This window comes from Euwallacea fornicatus, chromosome 33 (assembly GCF_040115645.1).
Source record: "Euwallacea fornicatus isolate EFF26 chromosome 33, ASM4011564v1, whole genome shotgun sequence".
NCBI classification, from domain to species: domain Eukaryota; kingdom Metazoa; phylum Arthropoda; class Insecta; order Coleoptera; family Curculionidae; genus Euwallacea; species Euwallacea fornicatus.
In genome coordinates this window covers 1,281,539-1,304,598 of record NC_089573.1, presented here as the reverse complement: position 1 = coordinate 1,304,598, position 23,060 = coordinate 1,281,539, and the positions used below count along the sequence as shown (strand labels likewise).

Genomic DNA, 23,060 nt, shown 5'->3' with positions numbered 1-23,060 from the left:
CAGCAGCATATCACATTTCTTATTTAAAATATTCGCATCACAGCAATGCGGACGCCACTAGCGAAATGAAACATCATTTACCTATTAAATGATGTGTCCCTACACCGATCTTACTTTTCTCAATTTTCAAAAAAATATTTAATTCCAGAAAGACTTAATAGAAAAAAACAAAACTTTTTTTTACCACCATGTATTTCAAATAGGATGTGGAAATTGACTGATGTACGTATTAACCATTTTCCTTATGTCAGTCACCGAAACTTCAAGTAAGCAATTGGCAGATTTTTTCCGAAACGCCCTGTATGAGTAAGTATACAGAGTCTGTCTTTTGCATTAAAAAGAGAACAGTATTTGGCGTCTAAATGGTCTAGAAGTCGTTTGAAGCACAGTCACTTATAAACTCCGAAGTAGAGCTAGCGCTTTCATTACCGTAATTGAGTTCAAATTATTATAATTAAAAACGTAATTCAACTTTAAGCTAATTCGAATACGTTCGTTCAATTACTTTCAAAAGCAATAAGCTCTATATATAGCTCTTCATACATGATTCAGCTCTTCCCTTTTTTATTGCTAAACAAAAATAGTTGCAATTGGTAATTCATTTTACATTTTATTCAGTAATAGAACTGCTACCACAGTAATTGAACTAATTTCAGAGCAGTTGAATTAGTCTTCCAGTAATTGAACTGCTTTAAAAAGTTATTGAACTGTTCGCAAGGAAGATTGGATTTCAAGGGACTTTCAAGGAGTTTTCGTTTAAATCGGGTCACTTAATCCGAGCCTGCGTTTTGTCTCATTAGCCAATAGTAAAATTTGCTCATTGATGAATTGTTTCCTGAAGAGATTTATTGTCGAAGAGCGGAGGACAAATTCTTGTTGGACGATGAAGCCCTTATCTTGGCAAATGATCGTCAGCGACTTGCTCAATGCTTAATTTGATCAACTTAGTGGTTTTACGTATATTTCGCAATGAGTTTATGCCGACAAAGGAAAGTAAATGTTTTTACCGTTTTGGATCATTTAAATAAAATATTCCGTCTTCGTTCTTGTACGAACCCCAGTTTGATACATTTATCCGAATTAGTTGCATTTCGCATTATTCTCATGATTCCTGGCAATCTTTCGGCATCTGGCAGTTTTGAAACAGTTACGAAAAATTTTCACTGCTCTAATTTATTTAAAGTTTAATTTGACCAGTTTGATCGCTTTATGTACATTTCGCATTGATTTTATGTTAAAGGATTATCATCGAGATAGTATTTAAATTGACCAGAACGGTTGAAAACGATTATTTCGCTCTCGAATCATAAAATCGTGCGAAATGTACATAAATCGATCAAATTTACGAAATTGAGCTTTAAATAAGTTAAAACAGCGAAAATTCTGTTTAAATGTTCTAAAACTGCCAGATGTTGAATGTTTGCCAGGAATCATGAAAAGAACGCGAAGTGCAACTATTTCGGATAAGTGTATCAAACTGGACATCTTTAGTTTATTTCTTTCCATTCTTCAACTCTGATATTTTAGATACAGCTCCATTACATACAACGGCACCGCCTAAATCTCGGAGGGTGCAGTTTTGCGCATTTGTTAAATTTTATAATGATTTATTTTGACGCAAAAACATTTCGGAGTGTCACACACATACAGAGTATCCGGAAATAGAGTGAACATATTTTAGGAGGCTATTGCCTAGGTTAAAAATAAGATAATGTTTCACTTAAACATTATGTCGCAAAAGTTTGTTGTTGAGATACATGCATGACGATGAGGCCACACAGGTCTGCTAGGTCGTGGTGCAAGGGCAGTTGTAGGCCTACTTATTTTCAATTTAAACTAATCTGCGTGGTGATAAAACTGCAGATTTTTTAGATGTTGCTGCACAACAGCTTCCGTTCTTGATACAGAGGACAACCCGAAAGTATTTTATGGAACGATAGTGGGAATTATTCCAATAATCGACGGTCCTTGGTAGCATTGGCGCGAAGATAGGCACGTAAGATGTACAATAAACATAATACAGGGTGTCCAAGCGAACATTGAATATAGGAGATTAACATGGGAAATTGGTTTTTATTTTTTTGCGCCTGTACGGATTATCCAATTGAAAAATTTTTATATGGAGGTCATAGTATGCAAGACCGGCTATCTTTCAGTATTTTTTTCAGTCTTCTAGTTACAGCCGTTTTGGCTCAAAACGCCTCCAAAATTCAAAAATTTGAATGTCCCGCGTAACCGTTCGGCGCCATGATTGGTCAGAATTAATGTCAAAACACAATGTCGCCAACAACGTAAGCGTAAACACCCCATTTCAAATTAATTTTCCCTTTTTGCTGATTTCTAACTTATTTAAGAATTAATTCAGGGAAAAATCAATGGAAAACCTAAGGATAATTATTATGTGATCTGCTTTGATGTCCCTACGGTAAATACGCAAGTTTCTTATTACCCCATAATGATAACACAAAGACATAACCTAACCTTTTATCTCACTTACTAGACAGAATCTTCGCGGGCAATTTTAAATTTAATTCAAAACAAAACTTGCGTATTTACCGTAGGGACATCAAAGCAGACCACATAATAATTATCCTTAGGTTTTCCATTGATTTTTCCCTGAATTAATTCTTAAATAAGTTAGAAATCAGCAAAAAGGGAAAATTAATTTGAAATGGGGTGTTTACGCTTACGTTGTTGGCGACATTGTGTTTTGACATTAATTCTGACCAATCATGGCGCCGAACGGTTACGCGGGACATTCAAATTTTTGAATTTTGGAGGCGTTTTGAGCCAAAACGGCTGTAACTAGAAGACTGAAAAAAATACTGAAAGATAGCCGGTCTTGCATACTATGACCTCCATATAAAAATTTTTCAATTGGATAATCCGTACAGGCGCAAAAAAATAAAAACCAATTTCCCATGTTAATCTCCTATATTCAATGTTCGCTTGGACACCCTGTATATATTTTTTTAATCTTTCGTTCGATTTGATTGGAAAAAGAACTACTGATTTCGTTCTTACATCGATTTTGAATAAATTCGCACTATTATCACACATTAAGCATTGGCCGAATTATGTCATATACGTATTTCTTTATACAAAAACGATAAGTCGCCCAAAAAACATGTAAAATACGGGCTTGTCTGATCTATAATCAAATAGAATGGAAACGATTGAAAATCCTAAAAATGCGGCAACTGAAAAAATCGTAAGTTGAACAATGAATTTCAATTTCTGGAAATTGGAAGGCAGACTCGTACCAAAAAAAATGATCCAAGAGAGTCTGATCTAGGAATAGCAATGGTACGGACCTGATGTAAGTTTACGAATTGCTAACAACTCAAGTACATTTAAAAAAAAATCAGTAATTGGTGGATCAATTTCATTACAATTTCAGGAATCATTCGTAATGATTATAAACTTTTTTACGGTCGTTGCGGTAGCTCTGCCCGTGACTACTACGAGAAGCAGAAGAGACAGATCAAGGATCACGTAATAGTAATTTGTTCCTTTTCCTTTATACTAGTACGATTTGGAAATATAAAGATACAACGTTATGCTCTTAAAAAACGCAATATTCGGCCTCTCAACGATGAAGCCTCGAAAAGCAAATAACAAATTGTTCCTCATTAGCGGTTATTATTGTGTTATACTTTGAAAATTATAAACATATACAGGGCGTTTCATTTCGAATTGAGTATTCGATCTTCAAAAAATATTTAACGTGTCACTTCAATAATGAGTAGTAAACATTTAATCTGAAAAACTTACATTAGTAACTCCTCCCTTCCTGCAAGATTACCGAGTTTAGGACCACTTGACTATTTCCCTTGAAGTTTCTTGAAACCTGCAACTATTTATAGCCTCCTCAATGTATCAAAGACGTCGCACAGCGATCAGTAGGTGATTTTGTTGATGATCCTCGATTGTACCTGTTTACCTTCATACTGGCAATATTTAAGTTTTGATAAGTTACCCAATGACCTCGTTAGGAATCAACATCGACAACCTACTTATTAATAAAGTTTTTTTTTAATGTGCATAAAAGATATTCGCCATTAAACGTATTCAAATTTAATTATTGCTGTCTGACGGGAAAATGTGTGGCAACATGAACGCCATCTCTCAACTAATAACCCAACTTCAGCGTTACCTTAATGTTTTTTCACATAAAAGATGTCTCTGGCTAAAACGTCAGAATCAGATGACGTGCACCACGGGCAGGTCATTGACATTTTTATTGTTGACATCACATTTGTTTTTTGGTTATTATTGCAAAATTAAGGATTAGGTTAATGTGTCCAAATAAATAAGTAATCCAATATGCTCAACCGTCTCAAAAGCGCAGTTATCGGTGCTGTCAGCGGGTTGGAAGCCACCAACGGCGCCACAGATGGGGTTCAATACAACAAAGCCACATTAGCACCCAAATTTCCTTATGGAAGACCCCATTTCCTGGGACTAGGAGATGACGAAGTCCAAATGAGTGCTGATCACAAACTAAGGCCTATTATTCATCCCAGCAAACCACTGCCTTATAATACAGGTTATTCTTACATCTACGTATGCTTGATTAGATAATATCAATTTATCAATTTAGGGTATGCTGAATGTGTAAATGCAGGAAAATCAAGATGGAATGAAGACCAAGCTGTATATAGGCAAGGAGTATTAAGTAAACTAACTCAAACTGATGTTGGCAACATACAGAAATTCTCAATACCTTATACTTATTATGGGATTTTTGATGGGCATGCAGGGGTAGGAGCAGCATTATGTGCTGCTAATCAACTACACCATATTATACATGTAAGTCTCATTTAGGGATGGAAGTATTTTAAAATATATTGATATGTTGTATCATATAATATATTGAAATGAACTAGACTTCTGTAATACAATTAGCAGAAAATATCAATATAATCTATAATTCAATGTTTTAAAATCAATTATTTATTTATCTCAATTATCAATAATGAATTGAAACATTTTAATTAAACTGTTTTGGAAGACTTTTTTTATTTCCTATATCTAACTATAAAAGGAAATTTATTATATTTCACTATTATATGGTAATTATAAGGGATCATTCAACTTGAATGTACATCATCAAAACTTAGATATTATTACTGATAGAGATTTGAAATTTTGAACATTAACACCATCATCTCTAGAATAAAACTAAAATTTTGCTTATGGCAAATGTCATATCAATAACATTTGCCAGTAACACCATACAAAATTTTACTCATTTCCATATTACTTTTTTACTAATAAACAACTATTGGGGAATATCACAGTCTTTTAATAATGTTATGTAATAGAGTATTATATTACTTATATTATGTAATGTTCCTTTTTGACACATTGAATAACATGATTAAGCATTCAAATAAGCAAATGAAGCAAGTCAATTCAACATATATTACTATTTTCAATATATCATTATGCCATTACCACCTCCCATAGTCATAACCCATTTTAAATCTCAAAGTTTATGTATTCCTTTAGGAAAAGCTTGTAGATGCACAAGATGATATATGGATTCATTTTACTGAAAAACATTTACCTACAACCAAACATAGAGACCTATTAATTATAGGTGCTTTAGAATCTGCATTTAGGGAAATGGTATGAACGCACCACAATCAAGCTATCTTGATTTTTAATGTTCCTATTTGTTTACAGGATCAACTTCTCTTGGAAGATCGTAACAAATACCAAGCAGCAGGAGGATGTACTGCAATTGTGTCCTTATTGATTTTAGGAAAATTGTATGTAGCTAATGCTGGGGATTCCAGAGGAATTATTTGTAGAGGAGAAAAGTTTGTACCTATGTCTATGGATTTTACACCTGAGAATGAGAGAGATAGAATAAGAAGGCTTGCTCAAGAACAACCAGCTTTACTAGGTTTACTAAGTGTATGTGCCTGTAATCACATTGTTAAAAATGCCAATGTTATTAGGTAAAGAGTTCACTTGTAAGGAGTATCTAAGTCAGCCAAGAGCAGGTGATTTAGGTAAAACTGTTATGTTTAGAGACGCCTATATGAAAGGATGGGCCTACAAAACCCTTCAACCAGAAGACTTGAAGGTCTCAGTCATAACTGGGCATGGAAAGAGGGTTTGTGGCTTGTTCAATAATATTTCTTTTACTAATTTTGTGCCACAGAGCAGAGTGATGGGCACCATAGGGGTAACCAGAGGCTTTGGGGACCACGACTTAATCGCAGTTTACCAGAAACTTCCAATTAAACCATTCCTGTCATCCCATCCAGAAGTTCAAGTACATTCCCTTTTACCAACCGAAAATAACGAAGTTCTAGTTATGGCCACTGACGGTCTTTGGGACGTAATGGACGGTGCAAAAGCGGCAGAAATTATCGCCAAATCTCTCACTGCATTTGAAGATAAAAAGTTCGTTAGTGCTGCCACGTGTTTAGTGGGCTATGCTCGAGGCTCTTTAAACAATTCGTGGCAGTTGAAAGGGGGCAAACCTGCCTCTTGTGACGATATATCAGTATTTGTTATTCCGTTATTACCTTATAAACTAGAATATGAAGAACTACTACAAAAGTGTTCTTCTACAGATTTTAAAGACAGTTGTATAGAGGTTTCTCATGTAGAAGAGAACGGTGAAGTCGAAGAGGAAGTCTCCGAGTGTTAACTTTTTATTTGTCTTGGATTTCCTTTGTACGTATTGACAATATGTCTTGTAATTCAAGCAATTTGGCATTAGCCAATATTTCTTTCGTGATATCTTAATTTTAAGTTATGTTTATCTTGGTGCATATTGCAACATGCACGCAATGGTTCTTTCCCAACAAATTTATCCACTCATAATTGCCACTTGCGAATTTGATTTTATCGTATTCCTTAAAGTACTGTCAATTATATAACAAAAAATTTAACTCTGAGACTATGCAAAATTCGATGAAAAGTCCTCAAAAGCAGTGAGCAAGTATGAATAATTTATAGTTAGCTAGTTATGTTTTATGCATTTATTTTGTTTTCTACTAGAAAAATCTTAGATTTTTTAACAATTGTCACAACACCATGTCATCCAATGTTTTCTGTCCTTTAATATTAAGTTATAATACCTTACTAGTCTACCCCCTATTGAAAATACACTTTAATAAAGCACCTCATGAAGTTTTTTTAGTAATTCTTTTCCAGTTGTTCTTATATCGCGCGAAAGCATGTTGCTTGTGTTATGGCGATGAACGTGAATAAAAAGAAAGTAAATCGCAAACTAAATAACGTATATATCATCTATTACGAGATACATATTACGCAAAACATAAATCAATGTGAACATTGCGTGAATAGTTGTTCGCGCAACTCTATAGTACAGTATTTAAAACACATACTACGGGAATAACTATTCACGTAAGATAATGTTTTTCGATTTTTGATATCTATAGAGACTACGAATTACATTTATTAGGTAATTCGGGTGAAAGTTCTTATAAGGACTGAAACTTTAATGGTTTCTATTATGTGGAGATCACCCAACGTAGACAATAGCCAATTTTACCAATATCTGGAAACAAAATTGAATGAAAAAAAATGAGTAAAAATTAAACTTTTTTGGGGTAATGTCAACATAAACTGTTGAGATGCAATATTTAGCTGTTTAATATCGATTATGTGAAATGTATCAAGTTGATTAATTCCCCGTTCCATCATCGCTTTTTCCCATTATGGTTAGTAATTATATGAGTCATCAGAGAAAACAACCTGTCTTACCTATATCAACTACGATCTTTAGCGAAAAAAATTGTGGTTAGTCTTGAGAATATCTGTAAGGTACTACCCTTTATTGAAATTAATAAATACTTCTACAAAGTAAATGCATTCGTCATATTTTCAAGAAATATTCACTTGCTTTGACATAAAACATATTTTTTTTGTTAATTAAATAACAATATAAGATGTCATATAGAAAAAACGTTCATTAAGTTTTGCCATATTTTAAGGAAATTATTTTATCATGAGCCTAATAGATGAATGAGATCTAGAACCGTTCAGCTTTTAATTGAAGATTTGTTCTTAGATTCCAGATATAACTTTTTTCATTTTGTTTGAAGGGATGTAAAAGAACGTCCGCAGTGACATGTTAGGGATTCGAATTCCCATTTTTGAACCAATGATATTTCCAAATTTCAGCTGAAACTCCCAAAATCTTCTAAGTAAAAACTTTAATTTCCCAACAGCAAATTTAATATCCAAATTTGTTTAACGCTCCGTTATCAAAAACTGTTACTTTGGGAGAGTAGGGCAGGAACGTATACGTTATAAATATGATTATATAATTTAATCACAATCAGTCTTGGATTGAATCTTTCCACTGCCACAGCTCCCTGATATCCACTATCATATCTCTACCATATTAAACTATGGAAGGTATCGCACTAGAGAATCTCTGCAAAACACTTTTTAAAGTCAAAAACGCATGTATTCAACGTAGAACCGTTACACTATTACTTCCCAATTTGAAAACCACGCTAAACTAAGTGAATTCCTAAGAAAAACAGAAAAAATAGTTTTCCGACCCATTTTTATTCAGTCCGATATTTCTGTTAACACATTAATCACATTTTGTCTATAACTAAGAGTACTAAAAATTGGTAAAGTCTATGTTACTCATAGTAATAATTCCCCTTTTGTATGGAGTAAGTATAGGAATATTTTAATAATTTTTCAATGACCAAAATATATTGAAATGTACAATAATAAATAGTGGAGTAAAATAGACCACATAAACTAGTCGCTATTGACAAAAGTCCTTTTATAAATTACGTAAGTAGTATGAATATTATATGATACGATCAAGCAATAATTAGAAACAACCACCTTAAGAGGAACTATGCGGGATAAAAAAAAGGAGACTTAAACTAAGGAATCCCGGACAATTTCAAAACGTCGACTAGTTTACATAACGTGTAGATTTTTAATCTAAGATATTACTCTGAACTACACTATAATCCTTAGGAGTCTAAAATAACACACGAAATGTATATAATATATAAGTATGTAAAATATTCACAGTCATGTTCTTTGGCAATAAGTTTAAAAAGATTATCTTAGAAGGTAAAGAAACTATTAATATCAACAATAATAAACAAAACATTCGATCAACAAAATAATACTGTAAAAATAGAAAATTATGTTTATTGCACTATGTTCCTTTTAAATGCTAGATTATCATGTAACACATTATTCATAGGTGAGCAATCAAATAAGTCTGAAATAAGACGAAATTATGATCTGTATTTTCTACGGCACTTTCTTCCTTTTTTATATTTATCAGTTCGAAAATTTTCAACCTCTGATAAAAAACACGAATTTTCCGCACACGTTTAATATTTTGATTTTTAGGATTTGTACTATTCGATTCAAACTTTTTAAGCCCTCTCTTCTCACCTTTAAGTGCCTTATTCTCTCTCTCCGACCGTGATCGGGTTATTATGTATATTTTTAATAAGTGAACTTAGTGATATGTTTAGATTAATAACTGAACAAAAGTACTTCCAATAAAACATTAAAGAAAATTTAGGTCGCACATAAAATAACTCCTCATTAGAACCCTGGCTGATCACGCAAATCAAGAGGCTTATCACAACAATTGGGCTATAACGGGCTGTAACAAACACATGTGTTCTGCCCCCCTTATAGGCAAGCGATTCATCGAGAAATGTTTTATCATTTCTGGAATCGATGTGAAAGGCTTACTAAATTGTCCTAAAATAAAAGAGCCACTTTCTCCATTTTTTTGTATTCGCATGTGCATAAAACCTCTGGCGCTCCTAAAATAAATATGCATTTAAATTTAATTCATTTAATTCATTATTTTTGTGCTTACTTTAGAGATAAAGAATAGTCGTTTTTAATGGATTCACTATTACGGACAAGGAAGCTGCCTTCTCTTAGAGATCTCAGCACGTTTTCAGCCTCAACTCTTGTAATTGCTCCATGAAACCACCTAAATCAATTTTTACTCTTTATAACTATTTTGGATCTTACTTTAAAAAATACCCCTGCTTCTCCAGCGGCTGACTGATATCAATGGCATCGCATCCAGGAAAATTTAAAGTATTGCACTGCGTACTCGTGGAGGCTCCTTCATTAGTACCAATTCCTGTCAAAGTCAAACCCAATCCCGGTCTCTTCCTACCGCCACTACTTTCCCCTAAATTCAATGTTAATTTCGGTCTAGAGTGACCTACAAAATGTCGTTCATAAATTTAAATAAATAAGGAATTTTATGATATGGATGAGTACCTATCTCCAAAACACTTTGGCTAGAAGATGCCTGAGAAATATTATCGTCTAAATTACCAGCTTGCAATCGCAGTCTTCTACGTAGTTTAGGCATATCAAAGGGAAGATCTCGAAGATCAATTGAGGTAGCACTCCCTGAGGTGCATGCGGTATCAGGTATTAACCTACGTCGACGTAATTTAGGCATATCAAAGGGGAGATCTGAAAAGTCTTGCTGAGATGGTGGAGCTGATATGTCGTTAGTTGCCAACGCATAGCGAGATTTATTTACTCCTAGAAACAACATCTTTTCTATCACACTCTAAAGACCTTCGTAGCTAAAGCATTGGAAATATTTTTTAGAAACGTAAAGAGTAATTCTATGGAACTCATTTCTGGGGTTTTGTCCATAAATATTACTAAAACTTAATTCTCACTAACAAGTACTATATCACGCTTCGTGTTCGATATTCTATCCCTATGAGAGGAATGAATAGATATACAGAACTCCCTTAGATGCCATTTTAGTTAGTCTCAGCGTCATGAACAAAACGTCAGAAAACGATTTTATTTTACTGCAGCTTAAATGCAAATAAATATTTCCAATATTTCTTGTAATAAGTTCTCATACACACCCTCCCGGCTCTGAATCGAAATCCCACTGTCCGATCCTTGAATTTCTGGTCTGCCTTGAAAATTCAAACTCAAAAGATTCTTATTCTGAGGCATTCTCTTTTTAGTGCTTTTCGTTTCCACTATCGTCTCATTTTGCACACTTTGCACATCCGGGGAGCATTTTTGAGAATTGTTATTTTTGTTATTGTCTGAAGTCTCTGAAATGGGCTCCTGGGATGATTTATCCGAAATGGGGCTCAAAATGTGCAGCTTATTGCCCGTTTGCTGATTTAGGAAGTTGTTTTGCGGCGCTGCGTAAGTTTTATTTGGACGACCACCTAACATCATTAATGAGGAATGATAATACATTTTTTACAAACTTACTTCCTGAGTCCGAACTATGGCTACTCAAAGACGCAGACTGATGACTGGAAGAACTGCTAGTACTACGATTACCCTCACTGGTACTACTTTTGATACTTTCCATACTTCCCCCGCTGCTACTAGTAGTCATACTTTCTGTCGATGAATATTTATGCCTTCTGATCATGTCTTTTGTTCTTTTCGGCACCATCAACAGATTTGGCTTAGGCCTACCTTTAATTTCACTAATTCGCTCCTAAAACACACACGATCTTAAATTAATCAAATTCGTTAACATCGCTCACCATTTCTCCAGTCTGTTCCCTAGAATTTCCAGGCCGACCCTTAAACTCCGATATATTCTGATTCGAGTTAGAACTACTTCCGAATTCAATATCAAAGGCACTTCCTTGACGAATTCGCATAGAGCCGCAAGTACCGATGGCGGATCTCCCCCTAAGCGATTTTACAGGTAAACTAAGGTCTTTGATGCGGGTCCTAGAGGGCAAATTGGGGGCACTACGGAGACTGTTCATCATTAATTCTTTGCCAGGGAACTTTGAAGGAAGAGGGGCGGTGGACGGCGGGGATGGGGTGTAGCCGCACATCAGCAAACCTCCAAGGGACGAGGTTGTGTTTTCTCTTCCCAAATGCATCTTCTGGTGATGAAAAAATAATATTTTCAATTTTGTTACCTGTTTTTATTCAAATAAAAAAAAACAAATACATTATTATAACGCTTCGCATTTCGGGGGAATCGCAAAAAAATATAATTCTTGTTGAAAATCAAGAGCCAGTTTTAACAAAAATAACGAAGTTTTATTTTTCCTTTTAACAAATTTTCAAAATATTTTGAGAATCCTTTCAATATAATGAATTTCAAGTGATATATATTAAGCAATCTTTTTTACAGAAAACTTTTAAAAAAAAACGGTCACCATTTCCGCAAGAAACCCAAAGATTTATCAACTATTGTAATTCATGAAAATGGCAAAAAATGTTATAGCTCTTGCCAATATATTTCGTTTGTTTGCTCTGAATGAACCTGATGACCTCATATAAACTACTAACCTGTAAATTATGCGATAAATTTAGAACTTGATTATTGTCTTCTGGTTGATGGCTCGGCTTTTCTTCTTTGGACTTATTTTTTAGAAGTGTTGAAGAACTGCCTCTGGATGGTTCTGACCCAGCCTTATCTGTGTTCCATTGTACCAGGACTGGATGATTCGTCACTTTCTCGATTTGGTCCAGATCGTCATCAGATTTGCTGATCCGACAATCAAATGCCGTTTCGTAGACATGTCGTTGACGGGTCATCTCGTCTAAGTCATCATCGTTATACCAAATTGCGCTTACAACTTTCTTCGGTACTTTACAGATATCTGCAGGCTCATTTGATGCATCTCTAGAGGAAGTACTGCGACTGTCTACTGAGGATGATTTCTTATGGTGCCTAACCTGCAGTCGACTTCTGGTTATTTTCTCTCGTTGTTCTTTGCTGTCACATGGCTCACTTTTTCGATGTCTTTTCGAGGACTTGCTAAGCTTCTTATTAGTTTCTTTAAGGCTCTGGTTCTTTTCTATGCTAACGGACTTTCTAGGAGATTGCTGAGGCTGCTCGGTTCTATATTTAAAGAGGTCTCCGTAATAGTATGGAGAAGGGTGTCTTCGAGTTGTAGGGACTTCGGTTTTAGTTGGAGAAAGAACGTCTAGGAACGAAGTAGGAGGAGGTGCTATTCCTTCATTAATACTATCGGGTGAATTGAGGTCTAAAGTGTTCCCTCGCTGTCCTGGGGGGTAGTTGAAGTCCTCGTCTGAAGTGGGATTCGATGATTCTTCTGAAAGCATTGTAACTATTAAATATCCCTGGCAACTAATTTCCCTTCTGTAATTTGCATAATGGAGGTTATTATCACCTTCTTCATGCGCATGTCGCGAGGGAAATGGCGCTTTTCCACCCTCGTCACGTTCCTTAATTTTTGGTTGTTCATATCTTAGGGTAAATTAAATTACTCTCTCTTTGAAATTTAATGATGCATGCTGATAGATTTCTATTAAAAAAATACTGGCTTAAAATTTAATAATGAATATTTTATCTTCACACTCGAAGGGCTTCAGTCCAAAAAGTTGGATAGACAATGAAAGATTCAGAAATAAAACGATGTTTTCAGGAAACAATAGATTGAACGTGCCTGACAATCACAGTTCATTTTCAGTCGACTGAACATTTATTGCACAAGATGATTTACCATCGACAATGTCCAAAAGAAATCCTTAGAACATCTTTTTTGTCCAGACAAAAACAGAGGAATAATAAAAGTGAAGTATGGCACCATCATTTGATAAAACGAAATAAACGAGCGAAGAGATTAGTATTAATAACGCCTTTTGCTTGAGGCCTGATGGAATTAATTTTCTTTTTTATCATGAGGACATGAAGGAAATGAGGCGAAAAAATTAAATTGGCAGGTTTTATTAGGTAATCTGTAGCAGTGCAAAGTTTCCATCGACAAAAAGTAATCGAAATTACCGAGCAATTTTAAAACACTGAAACAATATCGGGGTTCAATTTATTGTGAGATTTCAAACATGAAAAGTGGTGAAAAGTTGCCTTCGACTTAAGAATTAAACGTGAAAAATTTGAAAAATGGTTTGATAAATCTTCAAACTCAACTGGGTATTTATATGAGGAATAAGGTTTTAAGGTCGACTTGCCCTATTCAAAAAACTTACCTAAACGGGAACCTGAAAGATTTCAATACTTCACAGAAATGCGTTTTTTTATTAAAAATAATGGAATATCTATTCAATTCAGAAGATTTTTTGGACTGTTAAAATTTTTGATCACTCATAAACCATCACGATCTAATTTTTTCTTCATTTATGAACAGGCCTTCAGATTCAAGCTTAAAAATTTTCGGAAGGAAAGTCAATTTCTCCAACTTATATGCTCAATTTCATAAGAAATACGCCATCCAATGGGGCTTTCTCTGTCATCAATCTTCTAGATTTTTTATTCAATATACACATTAACACTCTCCTAAGGCCAGTACTAGCACCCTTCATACAGACTTTACCAAGTGGCGATTTCCAACAGAATAATGCAAAGCCACATCCTGCGAATATTCATTCAAGGTATCTGGGACGAGCACAATTCGAAATGGTGCCTTGACCTGCATGGTCACCGTCTTCGAAATTTACTGAAACTTCCAATTTGGATGACCTACGACACCACCTTGAGGTAGCATAGGATGAAATATCCCAGGAGGATATTGATCGTTTGTTACAAAGCATTCAAGCGGCAATGCAAGAGTAGATACTTGCATTGCTATACGAACCAATATCACTTATAATTAACTTTTTAATTAATAAAAATTGTTTTTTTACTAGAAACTTTGATCAACTGACACTCTGCTACGAAATATTGTTTAGCTAAAATTACAAGATTTAATTATTATTATTACTGGTGGTACATTCCACATAAAAGGGAGTGTACACAATACTTTTGAAAACTTTCTTTTGCAATTGGAAAAACATTGAATATCTTCAATCAATCAAAAAATATGATTTCCTGCTATTAATGGGAACTCTTAGGATGAAACCTGTGGCGCCCCCTGCATTTCTGCATATTTGAATGAACGCTACAGATTTTCCAAAATTTCGGAATTAAATTAAGAATTTTGAGAAATTTTATGAAGGTACAATTTCTACAAAATGTTTGAATGAAATTAGGTCATCTAATCCGAGGACAAGAAATGTTAGTTATTGTTGAAACGTTAGAGATTGAGTTTTTCTTATCATCGAAATTCACATTGGTTGAAGTCAAAAGGTTTTGTTTTTTCATTTTTGTGAATCAGCGGATGTTTAATTTTGTTTTTAATAAAGCGTTTTGTAGAAATTCCTTGCTGTAATAAAATATAGGGTGATGCCATCGCCACGGATCACTTCCACTATTTCCTAATCTATCAGAGTTAGTTTTTATCGCTAATTCAGCAATGTATCACAGCACTGCATATTTTGGTGTATTCATGAGAAACTGGCAACCTCTTTTACCATCTATCTTAGAGCTCAATAGGTATTTTTTGGAAGGAAAATTGTGTGACATTTTTTTATTAATTGTGAAGCTGGAGTAGCAACAACCTATTTCGCCTAGATATACATTTTTAAGGGATTTCTAAAGCAAACAAGGACATTTTACTTTTAAGACAGTAGACCAATAAATGTTATTCACCTAACCATTCTCGAAATTTCTTTACACCCGTGACCCTTCTCTTTCATATCTGTGCAAGACCCATTGGTTCGATACGACCGTTATCGGTACCAAACCAAACAACGAATATATTGTATATATTAGATCGATTTCCATACTACTTTCAGGTATCTTCCACTTTAACGGTGGCAATACCATAAAAATTGAGTGTTTTCTGTTTCGGAAATATATCGTAAAACTATTGGGAATACTGTTGGAGCCTCCAAGAAAGGTCTTCTGACACCAGGTATTATTTCGTACATATGTAGATACCGCCACGAAGATCAGGGCGATAGCCAAAAAAACTACCCTTATCTTCAATAATAACCTGTATTAACATCAAAGTGATTAGTTCTTATGTGTAACTTGGGCACGAAAACAAGTTTGAGACTGAATTAGCAGGGAAACGTGGGTGACTACCTTTCGGCTCAAGTCCCAAACTATTTCTGTTTTTGGGAAAACTCTGGAGAGAAAATGATAAGAGTTTGGTATCTGCCTTCTTTGTTCTAATTGATCAATCAGGACACTAATTAGTTGGTTCCCACAAATTTTGGGTTTTAATCTAGGTGGTTTAAGTATATACCTTAAAAGGTTTTTGCAATTAGTATTTTAACGCATTGACGCTGTGAAGGGCATGGTCAGTATCAATGTTTATAAGTGGCGTGGGTATTTCTACCCATAGGTTGTCACGGTCAAACCAAAACAATCCTTGAGTGATTTATGAATTCTAATCTTTTAGTCCTCTAATCTATTGTAGACCGAAATGCAAGCAAAACATGACGAATTGGATGGGTGTCCAACAATACGAAATAAATGTAAGTGATAAAAAAAATCTATAATACATTTTTTGGGGCAGATAAATCAAACCAGCGGCGTACAACAAAAAATGGTAGTAAAAGAGATATGGTGTTAAAAAAGAGTATCACCCCGTAAATTCCCTCCATCATTTGGCATAGCTGTAGTATAGACTCGGACACTCAATATAAACTAAGATATAAAAAACTCGACATTTTTAAAGACTGTTTTTAGACTTAAAGCTCTTTAAATCCCCATGGATTTTATGTAAACTTTTCTTATTATTTTGGTTTGTAATAGGTATAAACCTGTAAAATTTGGCAGGTAAACACCCCGTACACTATCTCGTTTATTAATACGTTTTCATTGAGTATTAAAATCGCCCGCAATGCAAAAACGTTTCCCTTTTCAATGTGACAGAAAAATAATATTTAAATAAAAAAATATCGAAAATTAACCGGTAAATTCCCAATTATCTTATATGTTGAAATGGTCAACTGTTGTGTTACCAGGGCATTGTTAAAATGTGATAAAGGAAAACAGGACAATCAATTTCAAATACCAAATATTTTACCGGTAATTTACATTTACATCAAAATGCTTATCGCTTTTATCAACGCATAAATAAAATAATAAAAATTCAATCGCCAATCAAAGGCGTTCTCGACTGGTGAAAGGGCCCTTCAGAAGTAATGCGTTTAACGAAGGGATTAAGATTGATGACAGATTTCGAAGTCTGGTTTTTTAATTTGTTTGAAAACGAGGAAATGAGAAATGTCATCTACTCCAAATCCGTTTAAGAATTATAAACGGAAAGCTGAGGGATTTAGCAGCTATAACGTTTCGGATTTTTCATTCGAGACAGCTAGGAATTAGATTGCAAAATCGATTTGGTTAATACTTTTTATTTGAGACTTACCTGTCGTATAAGGCTGAGAATATTCTTTATCAGGGCTGGTAAAGTACTTTTCTTCTTGGGTTAGTCTTTGCTGGGAGTCCCTGGGGTTAGAATATGTATCTAAAACCACCACCTAAAAATTTCGAGAATTCTAAACAAAGACAAGGGAATTGATCAATTTAATTAACGAAGCAAATTTCCCTAAGGGGCAATTTTCGATGGGGAGGTGAAAGGAACTAGTCATATTCAGTCGGAATTTTGTCGAGATTAGCAAGCACGTTTAAGTTAAGTTTGGAAACGCTCTATGTATCAGTGCTCGAAACTTTTGAAGACGTTGATTGATTAATTACTTTCACACTCAAAAATATACACCTCGACAAAAGCGGCAATATATTTAAAAGATTTACCGCAGAGTGTTTAACGATTTATCAATATACACTCCCAGAACTTAAACTTTGCTACCAAAGAAATCTTGAGGGGCAAACGCACCCTAGTTTTAAGAGGGGATATTTATTGCCCCACACATCTGAACGAATGGCTTCACGAAATCCCCTCCAAGATGCACTGTTAAATATTAAAATGTTGCGAGGGTGTTAAATGTAAGGTGTATGGAAATTATGGGTATTGTTTTGGGCCTGTATAAATTCAAAGTTGTTGCCCAGGAGCGTAGAAATGCTATAAAATTATTAAAAACAGAAAGTTTTTTGCATATTTTTCAATACATAATGCACCTTACGAGTTTGTGCAGAAAATGAGGTAGATTAGCTAATAACAGAAATAACAATGGAGGGTAATAGGTGCAAGAGTTTACTAACAACGAGGAAAAAGTTCTTGAGATTGTAAATTTCATGGATTTATATATATATATACATATATAATATAAAAGGATGCTCATTATTGCGTTAAAGGGCGATATCTAAGTAAATACTAGTTTTAGAAGGAAATGTTTCATATCAAAATTTTTGAACATGAATACATTTTTTATGAGGGACCCTGTACATTCAAAGTACAGGGTCCGTCATAAAAGTGCGACGTTGTCCAATTATATATATTTTTTAATGGAATCCCCTACTTTTTTGTCATTTTGGTATTTATTGTTCAATTTCAATGTCAGTTTATGCAAAGAATCTTTATTAAAAACTTATCGTTTCCGAATTATTCGGGAAAATTCGAAGATTTTGATAGTTGCTGGGTCTCGCGGGTACTCTAACTGGTGCGAATGTCGGGGTTCGTCTTATGAGCCTCCAAGTGGATTCAGTATACCACATTTCAACATGTTATAATAAAAAAGAAACATTTCCACAACCTCCCAACAATAGGCCTCCGAAGTTGTACGACTCCAAACCCCGATAACATGCTTATTGCAAATGGAATGCTCGAATTTCCTCGACGGCATCGTATTCAGAATCGAAAAGTTTACATCTATAGTTTACATTACCCTATTCCTAAACACAGCCATTTCTGCTAATTGCCCCTTTTTGGCCCCTAAATGTTTCTCAAAGTCGCAGCGGTAATGTTACCATGGGCAAACGTTACGCGACGCTCGGAGACGTTCAGAATCAAAACTATGAGTCACTGCACCCCAGAATAAACAAAATCAACGAACGAACATAAAAGAATATTCGATCACGTGAACAAAATACAGATGGTTCCAATGAAAAAAAAATTAACTTTGTGATACCCCAGTTTTTTGGGGCACCCTGTAAGGCCGTCACTAACTTTTAAATTTACCTTTATTAGCGTCATATACGTCTCCATAATAGATTTTTTTGTGAAAATGCAGGGAAACTCATAGGAGCCCGATGGGCTGTTAGATGGATAGGTACTACATAAATACAAACATTTTCGAAAAAAGAGAACAAAACTTTATAAAGGAAACAAGTTAATGATAAATTAAATCGACTACATTTTACACTATTTGGGATAAACAAAAGTGGTTCTCCCAGTACAAAAATTTTGCGCCCCCCTTCGTCATTTATTATATTTTTTTTGTATTTTTAAACAATTCGGAACAAACCGAATATTACGATTTTTGTTTTTCATAACGAAAAAAGACATTATTCAAAAGATATAACGCATTTTTTTTAATACAGAGTAATGTTTTTTTCTTAGACAATCCTGCATCCGCCTCTATCGTTTTTTGAGATATCGAATAATCTATCAAGATATAAGTATCCGTTTATTATTGGTTTCTTGCTATATTTTCCCTATATTATTTTGAGTCGCTAAAGTATGCTTTTACAGAGAAAAATTTGCCTTTTACTCGATCCAGAATCTATCTCTATTACTGTTTCGAGTGAAGGATTTATAAAGAATAAAATGAAGTTTCTATTTAATTTGGGTTCTCCCTGTTTAAGAGTAAGAAACTCTAGTTTTTACAGGAAACAGCCTTAAATATATTTTTAGCCGGTACACTGCAGGAGCATTTGAATTTTATGTAATAAACTTTATGCTTTATACTCTATCGTCTTTGGAGATACCTGAGGGCTTGTTGAGGCAAACCATAAATTTTCATAATTTTGCTGCGCTCTGTTTGCAGCAATGAGAATCGAGTATGTTTAACAAAACACAATTCCCTTTTATGCATTGTGAGACCTAACAGTGTTTTTCATAAAATTTTACAAAATTTTGTGTTGATTTAACAAAAATGAGGATCGCAACAGTAATAGTTTGCAAAAGAAACCCAAAAATATTAAAATTCGTGGTAATTTTAAAAAGTCTAAGTACACCCCGTCGAGGTATTTAATAAAACATGAGAACTTTTAACTTTTTCTTTAAAATTCAACAATTTGGAACGATATTTAATTTTATTAGAGTATAAGAAGGGTTCGTGCTAGAAAGAAAAAATTCGCTCAACATATATCATGTTTTTTTTTTTTTTAATTCCGTTCTAAAAAACGTTTACACAATTTTTTAAATGTTTTAAGATGGTCTGCATGGCGGTTTGCAATTTGAGCCTAAGGCTGTACAGAAATGGCCTTTTAAACATTTAAAATTTATTTGCAATCCCTATTCTACGCTTCCTGATTACGTAGAATGGAGGCAAGACATTTGATGAAGGATTCTTTGAGAAGTAAGTTTTAAAAGTCACTAAAATTTTAGCACCGGTGGTTACCCCTCTTCCTTGATGTTACGGTAGCTATTTTAGACCTTCAAAAATCCAATTTGTTGCCAAATAATCAGAAATGCGGCCAAAAACAATGTTTTCCATTGATATTCTCAAAGTAGAGAATTGAAATGTAGATAAATGTGAACTTATTTCCATTGGGTGGAAGGAACAACGGAAGTTCTGGAATATTGCCATTCTCAAGACAGTTTTCTGAAGGTTTACCTAATTATTATGCGCCTTGGCCAGAGCTCAAGAAGGTAAACTATAAAGTTTATATACACACATCCAAACTTACATGTTCAGCTTCCGGGCTTGATAAGATTAGATCAGAAAAGTTCTGGGACAAAAAGCAATTATTGGTAACAGCTATGCTATTCGGTCTTCTCTTGGCTAATTCGGCTAAATGATCCACTGGCAAGCTGTAGTCCTCGCACAGGGATATCTGAAACAAATTTGCAATGAAAGACATTAATTAAGTCGTACATCATAACAACACCATTCGGTGCGAATAAATGTCCTTATGGGTGTCAAAACAGCAAACAATTTCCCTATTACTGGCACAGCGGGTCCAAAATGAATCCTATAGATCATTTTCAGCACAAAGAGGAGTAAGCCCCCAAAAGGGCATTGCAGGCTTTGTGAGATTTACCCGTTGATCATACAACACTTCTATTCGTCTTTTGTTGGTATAATATTATGCTCATAAACTGAACGTTTTTCTTGGACCATCAAGGCGGTGTAATGTCTTTTCCTTGGAAGAACGTGCAAACGTGAATCACAAAAACTAATGGAAACCGTTTTGTGCACGTAGCTCGATTGTTCAGAAAATGCTCGGCAATTTCTCTGGACACATAGACTTATTGGCCTAATGAGTATCTTTACAACCTTTTTACGATGATTGGTTCGCCCGAATAAACTATGAAAGAGTTGGTAGGTTACAAATGAAATTTTAGGCCAACAAGAGGTTAAAACTTTTTAAATTAAGCATTAAAATGTCTGAATCATTTCTACAGCATTATATCATCTGGTGCGAAACTTTTCTGACACCTAAGACTACCTCCACTGAAAGAATAATGATATGTTCTGGGTTCGCTTTTGGGAGCTGACACAATCCGCATGTAAAAAATTACAAGTTCAATGTATTTATGAAGTTTGTACTTTACGTTTTGTAGAAAAAACTCGATGTTGTGAAAATATTTTCATATATCTGATATAACTTTTGGTCCAACCGGAAAGTGACCCTTTACTTTTTTAGAGGGGACGTGACAGTTTTTTTTTAAATGAAAATGGGATTTATGTCGAAAAAAAGCATGTTTCATGATGTAACATAGCACCGATCCTCAACTATTTTTCATTAATTTTCATTTTTGCGACTTTTTCGATACTTGAAAAGTTTTACTGGAACTAAATTATGTACAAAACTGTTCGACATAACATAATACCAGAAATTTCAAATTACGGAAAAATTGATAAATGTTATAATTAAACAATGAAGAAAACGTTTGAAAACATTTTTGAAAAAAATTATTAAATATTGTTTAAATAATTTTTTTTTTTTTCAAATAACGCACTAAAATTATTTTTGCACCTTTAGATTGGTCGAAAAAAAAGAACAAATATAATACACACGATAAGTATAGAAAATTAAGTTTCATATAAAAATAAAAAATTTCAATTATTTTTTTCAAACGCTCTTTTAAATACTCTTTTAATCCTTTAATTGTTCATAAAAACTTGTTAATTTTCCAGTAATTGAAAATTTATTTCATCAATATATGTCAAATAGTATTGTAGACAATTGCATTTTAATAAAGCTGTATAAGAGTCGAAAAAGTTGTAAAAATCAAAGTAAATCAAAAACAGTTGGATATCGCTACCATGTTGTATTATAAAACTTATGTTTATGTTAGATATAAAATCCATTTTCATTAAAAAAAAAAAAAACTGCCGCGTTTCATTGAAAGAAATGAAGTGAGAGTGAATTTTTTTAGATTTAACCGGAAGTCATATCACGTTGAAAATATTTTAAGAATATCAGGTTTTTTCCACAAAACAAAAATATAAATTTCAAAAATACGTTAAACTTGTGATTTTCCTTATACAGGTTGTCAGGTCCCAAAAGATATTTATGTTGACAGAAAGAGGCAATCGATCACTTGGCCTTTCTGGACGCTTAGGGTAAAAACATAGTGAAGCATCTGAGGTTTGAGTGTCTGAACCTTTTACACCGTTCTCTCAGTCATTTTGCCATGTCATAATAAGGTCAGTATCAACGGGACCAAGCGATGATCCCCAAGGGGACTCTTGTTCATGAGAAAAAAAGCAAAAAGGGTTTCGTCGATTCGTACATTTAGCTGTCTGTTTTCCACTTAGTTTTTAACAATATGAAGTAGGTATTTGGGAGTTTTAAATTTCAAAAGTTAGGAGTTGTCGAAGTGCTGAATCCCCTGCGAATGCGTCTGGCAAAGGCGTCAGCTTCACCCTTTTCTATGTAACGTTCTATCTATTCAACCTTCGTAGATTATATTAATGGTATTTAATTTAGTGTTGTGTGATTATTTTTTAAACCTTTTTCCAATATAATTTCTCTTCCTCTTGCTCGATTTCTTGACATGTTTTCAATAATTCGTCCAGCCGATGTTAGTGCATCAACATCTTTATATTTCTTTTAAGGTTCGTAACATAAATTTCAAAATCTGCTATGGATTAATGTTAGATACGTTTTTATATGTAAAATTGAAATTACGTTTTTAATACATATA

General features: G+C 34.1%; 2 protein-coding genes across 2 annotated transcripts in view; one reads left to right on the top strand and one right to left on the bottom strand.

Moving 5' to 3' along the window:
• The first annotated feature begins 4,213 nt into the window (after positions 1-4,213).
• Positions 4,214-7,146, top strand: LOC136348528 (protein phosphatase 1H). The gene is made up of 6 exons (XM_066299423.1): positions 4,214-4,549; positions 4,604-4,812; positions 5,515-5,634; positions 5,692-5,914; positions 5,970-6,127; positions 6,176-7,146. The coding sequence occupies exons 1-6, from the start codon at positions 4,327-4,329 to the stop codon at positions 6,668-6,670; spliced, it is 1,428 nt and encodes a 475-aa protein (XP_066155520.1). The 5' UTR covers positions 4,214-4,326; the 3' UTR covers positions 6,671-7,146.
• A 1,400-nt stretch (positions 7,147-8,546) lies between these two features.
• The window catches only part of LOC136348508 (serine-rich adhesin for platelets-like), a 33,587-nt gene continuing 19,073 nt past the window's right edge, over positions 8,547-23,060 (bottom strand). Inside the window, exons 2-11 of the mRNA XM_066299402.1 lie at positions 20,594-20,740; positions 17,211-17,322; positions 12,316-13,085; positions 11,550-11,903; positions 11,266-11,500; positions 10,902-11,219; positions 10,288-10,560; positions 10,042-10,228; positions 9,869-9,988; positions 8,547-9,812 (exon numbers count right to left, since the gene is read on the bottom strand). Coding sequence (XP_066155499.1) covers positions 9,623-9,812; positions 9,869-9,988; positions 10,042-10,228; positions 10,288-10,560; positions 10,902-11,219; positions 11,266-11,500; positions 11,550-11,903; positions 12,316-13,085; positions 17,211-17,322; positions 20,594-20,740 — 2,706 coding nt within the window. The 3' untranslated portion in view covers positions 8,547-9,622. The remainder of the gene's footprint in view (positions 9,813-9,868; positions 9,989-10,041; positions 10,229-10,287; positions 10,561-10,901; positions 11,220-11,265; positions 11,501-11,549; positions 11,904-12,315; positions 13,086-17,210; positions 17,323-20,593; positions 20,741-23,060) is intronic.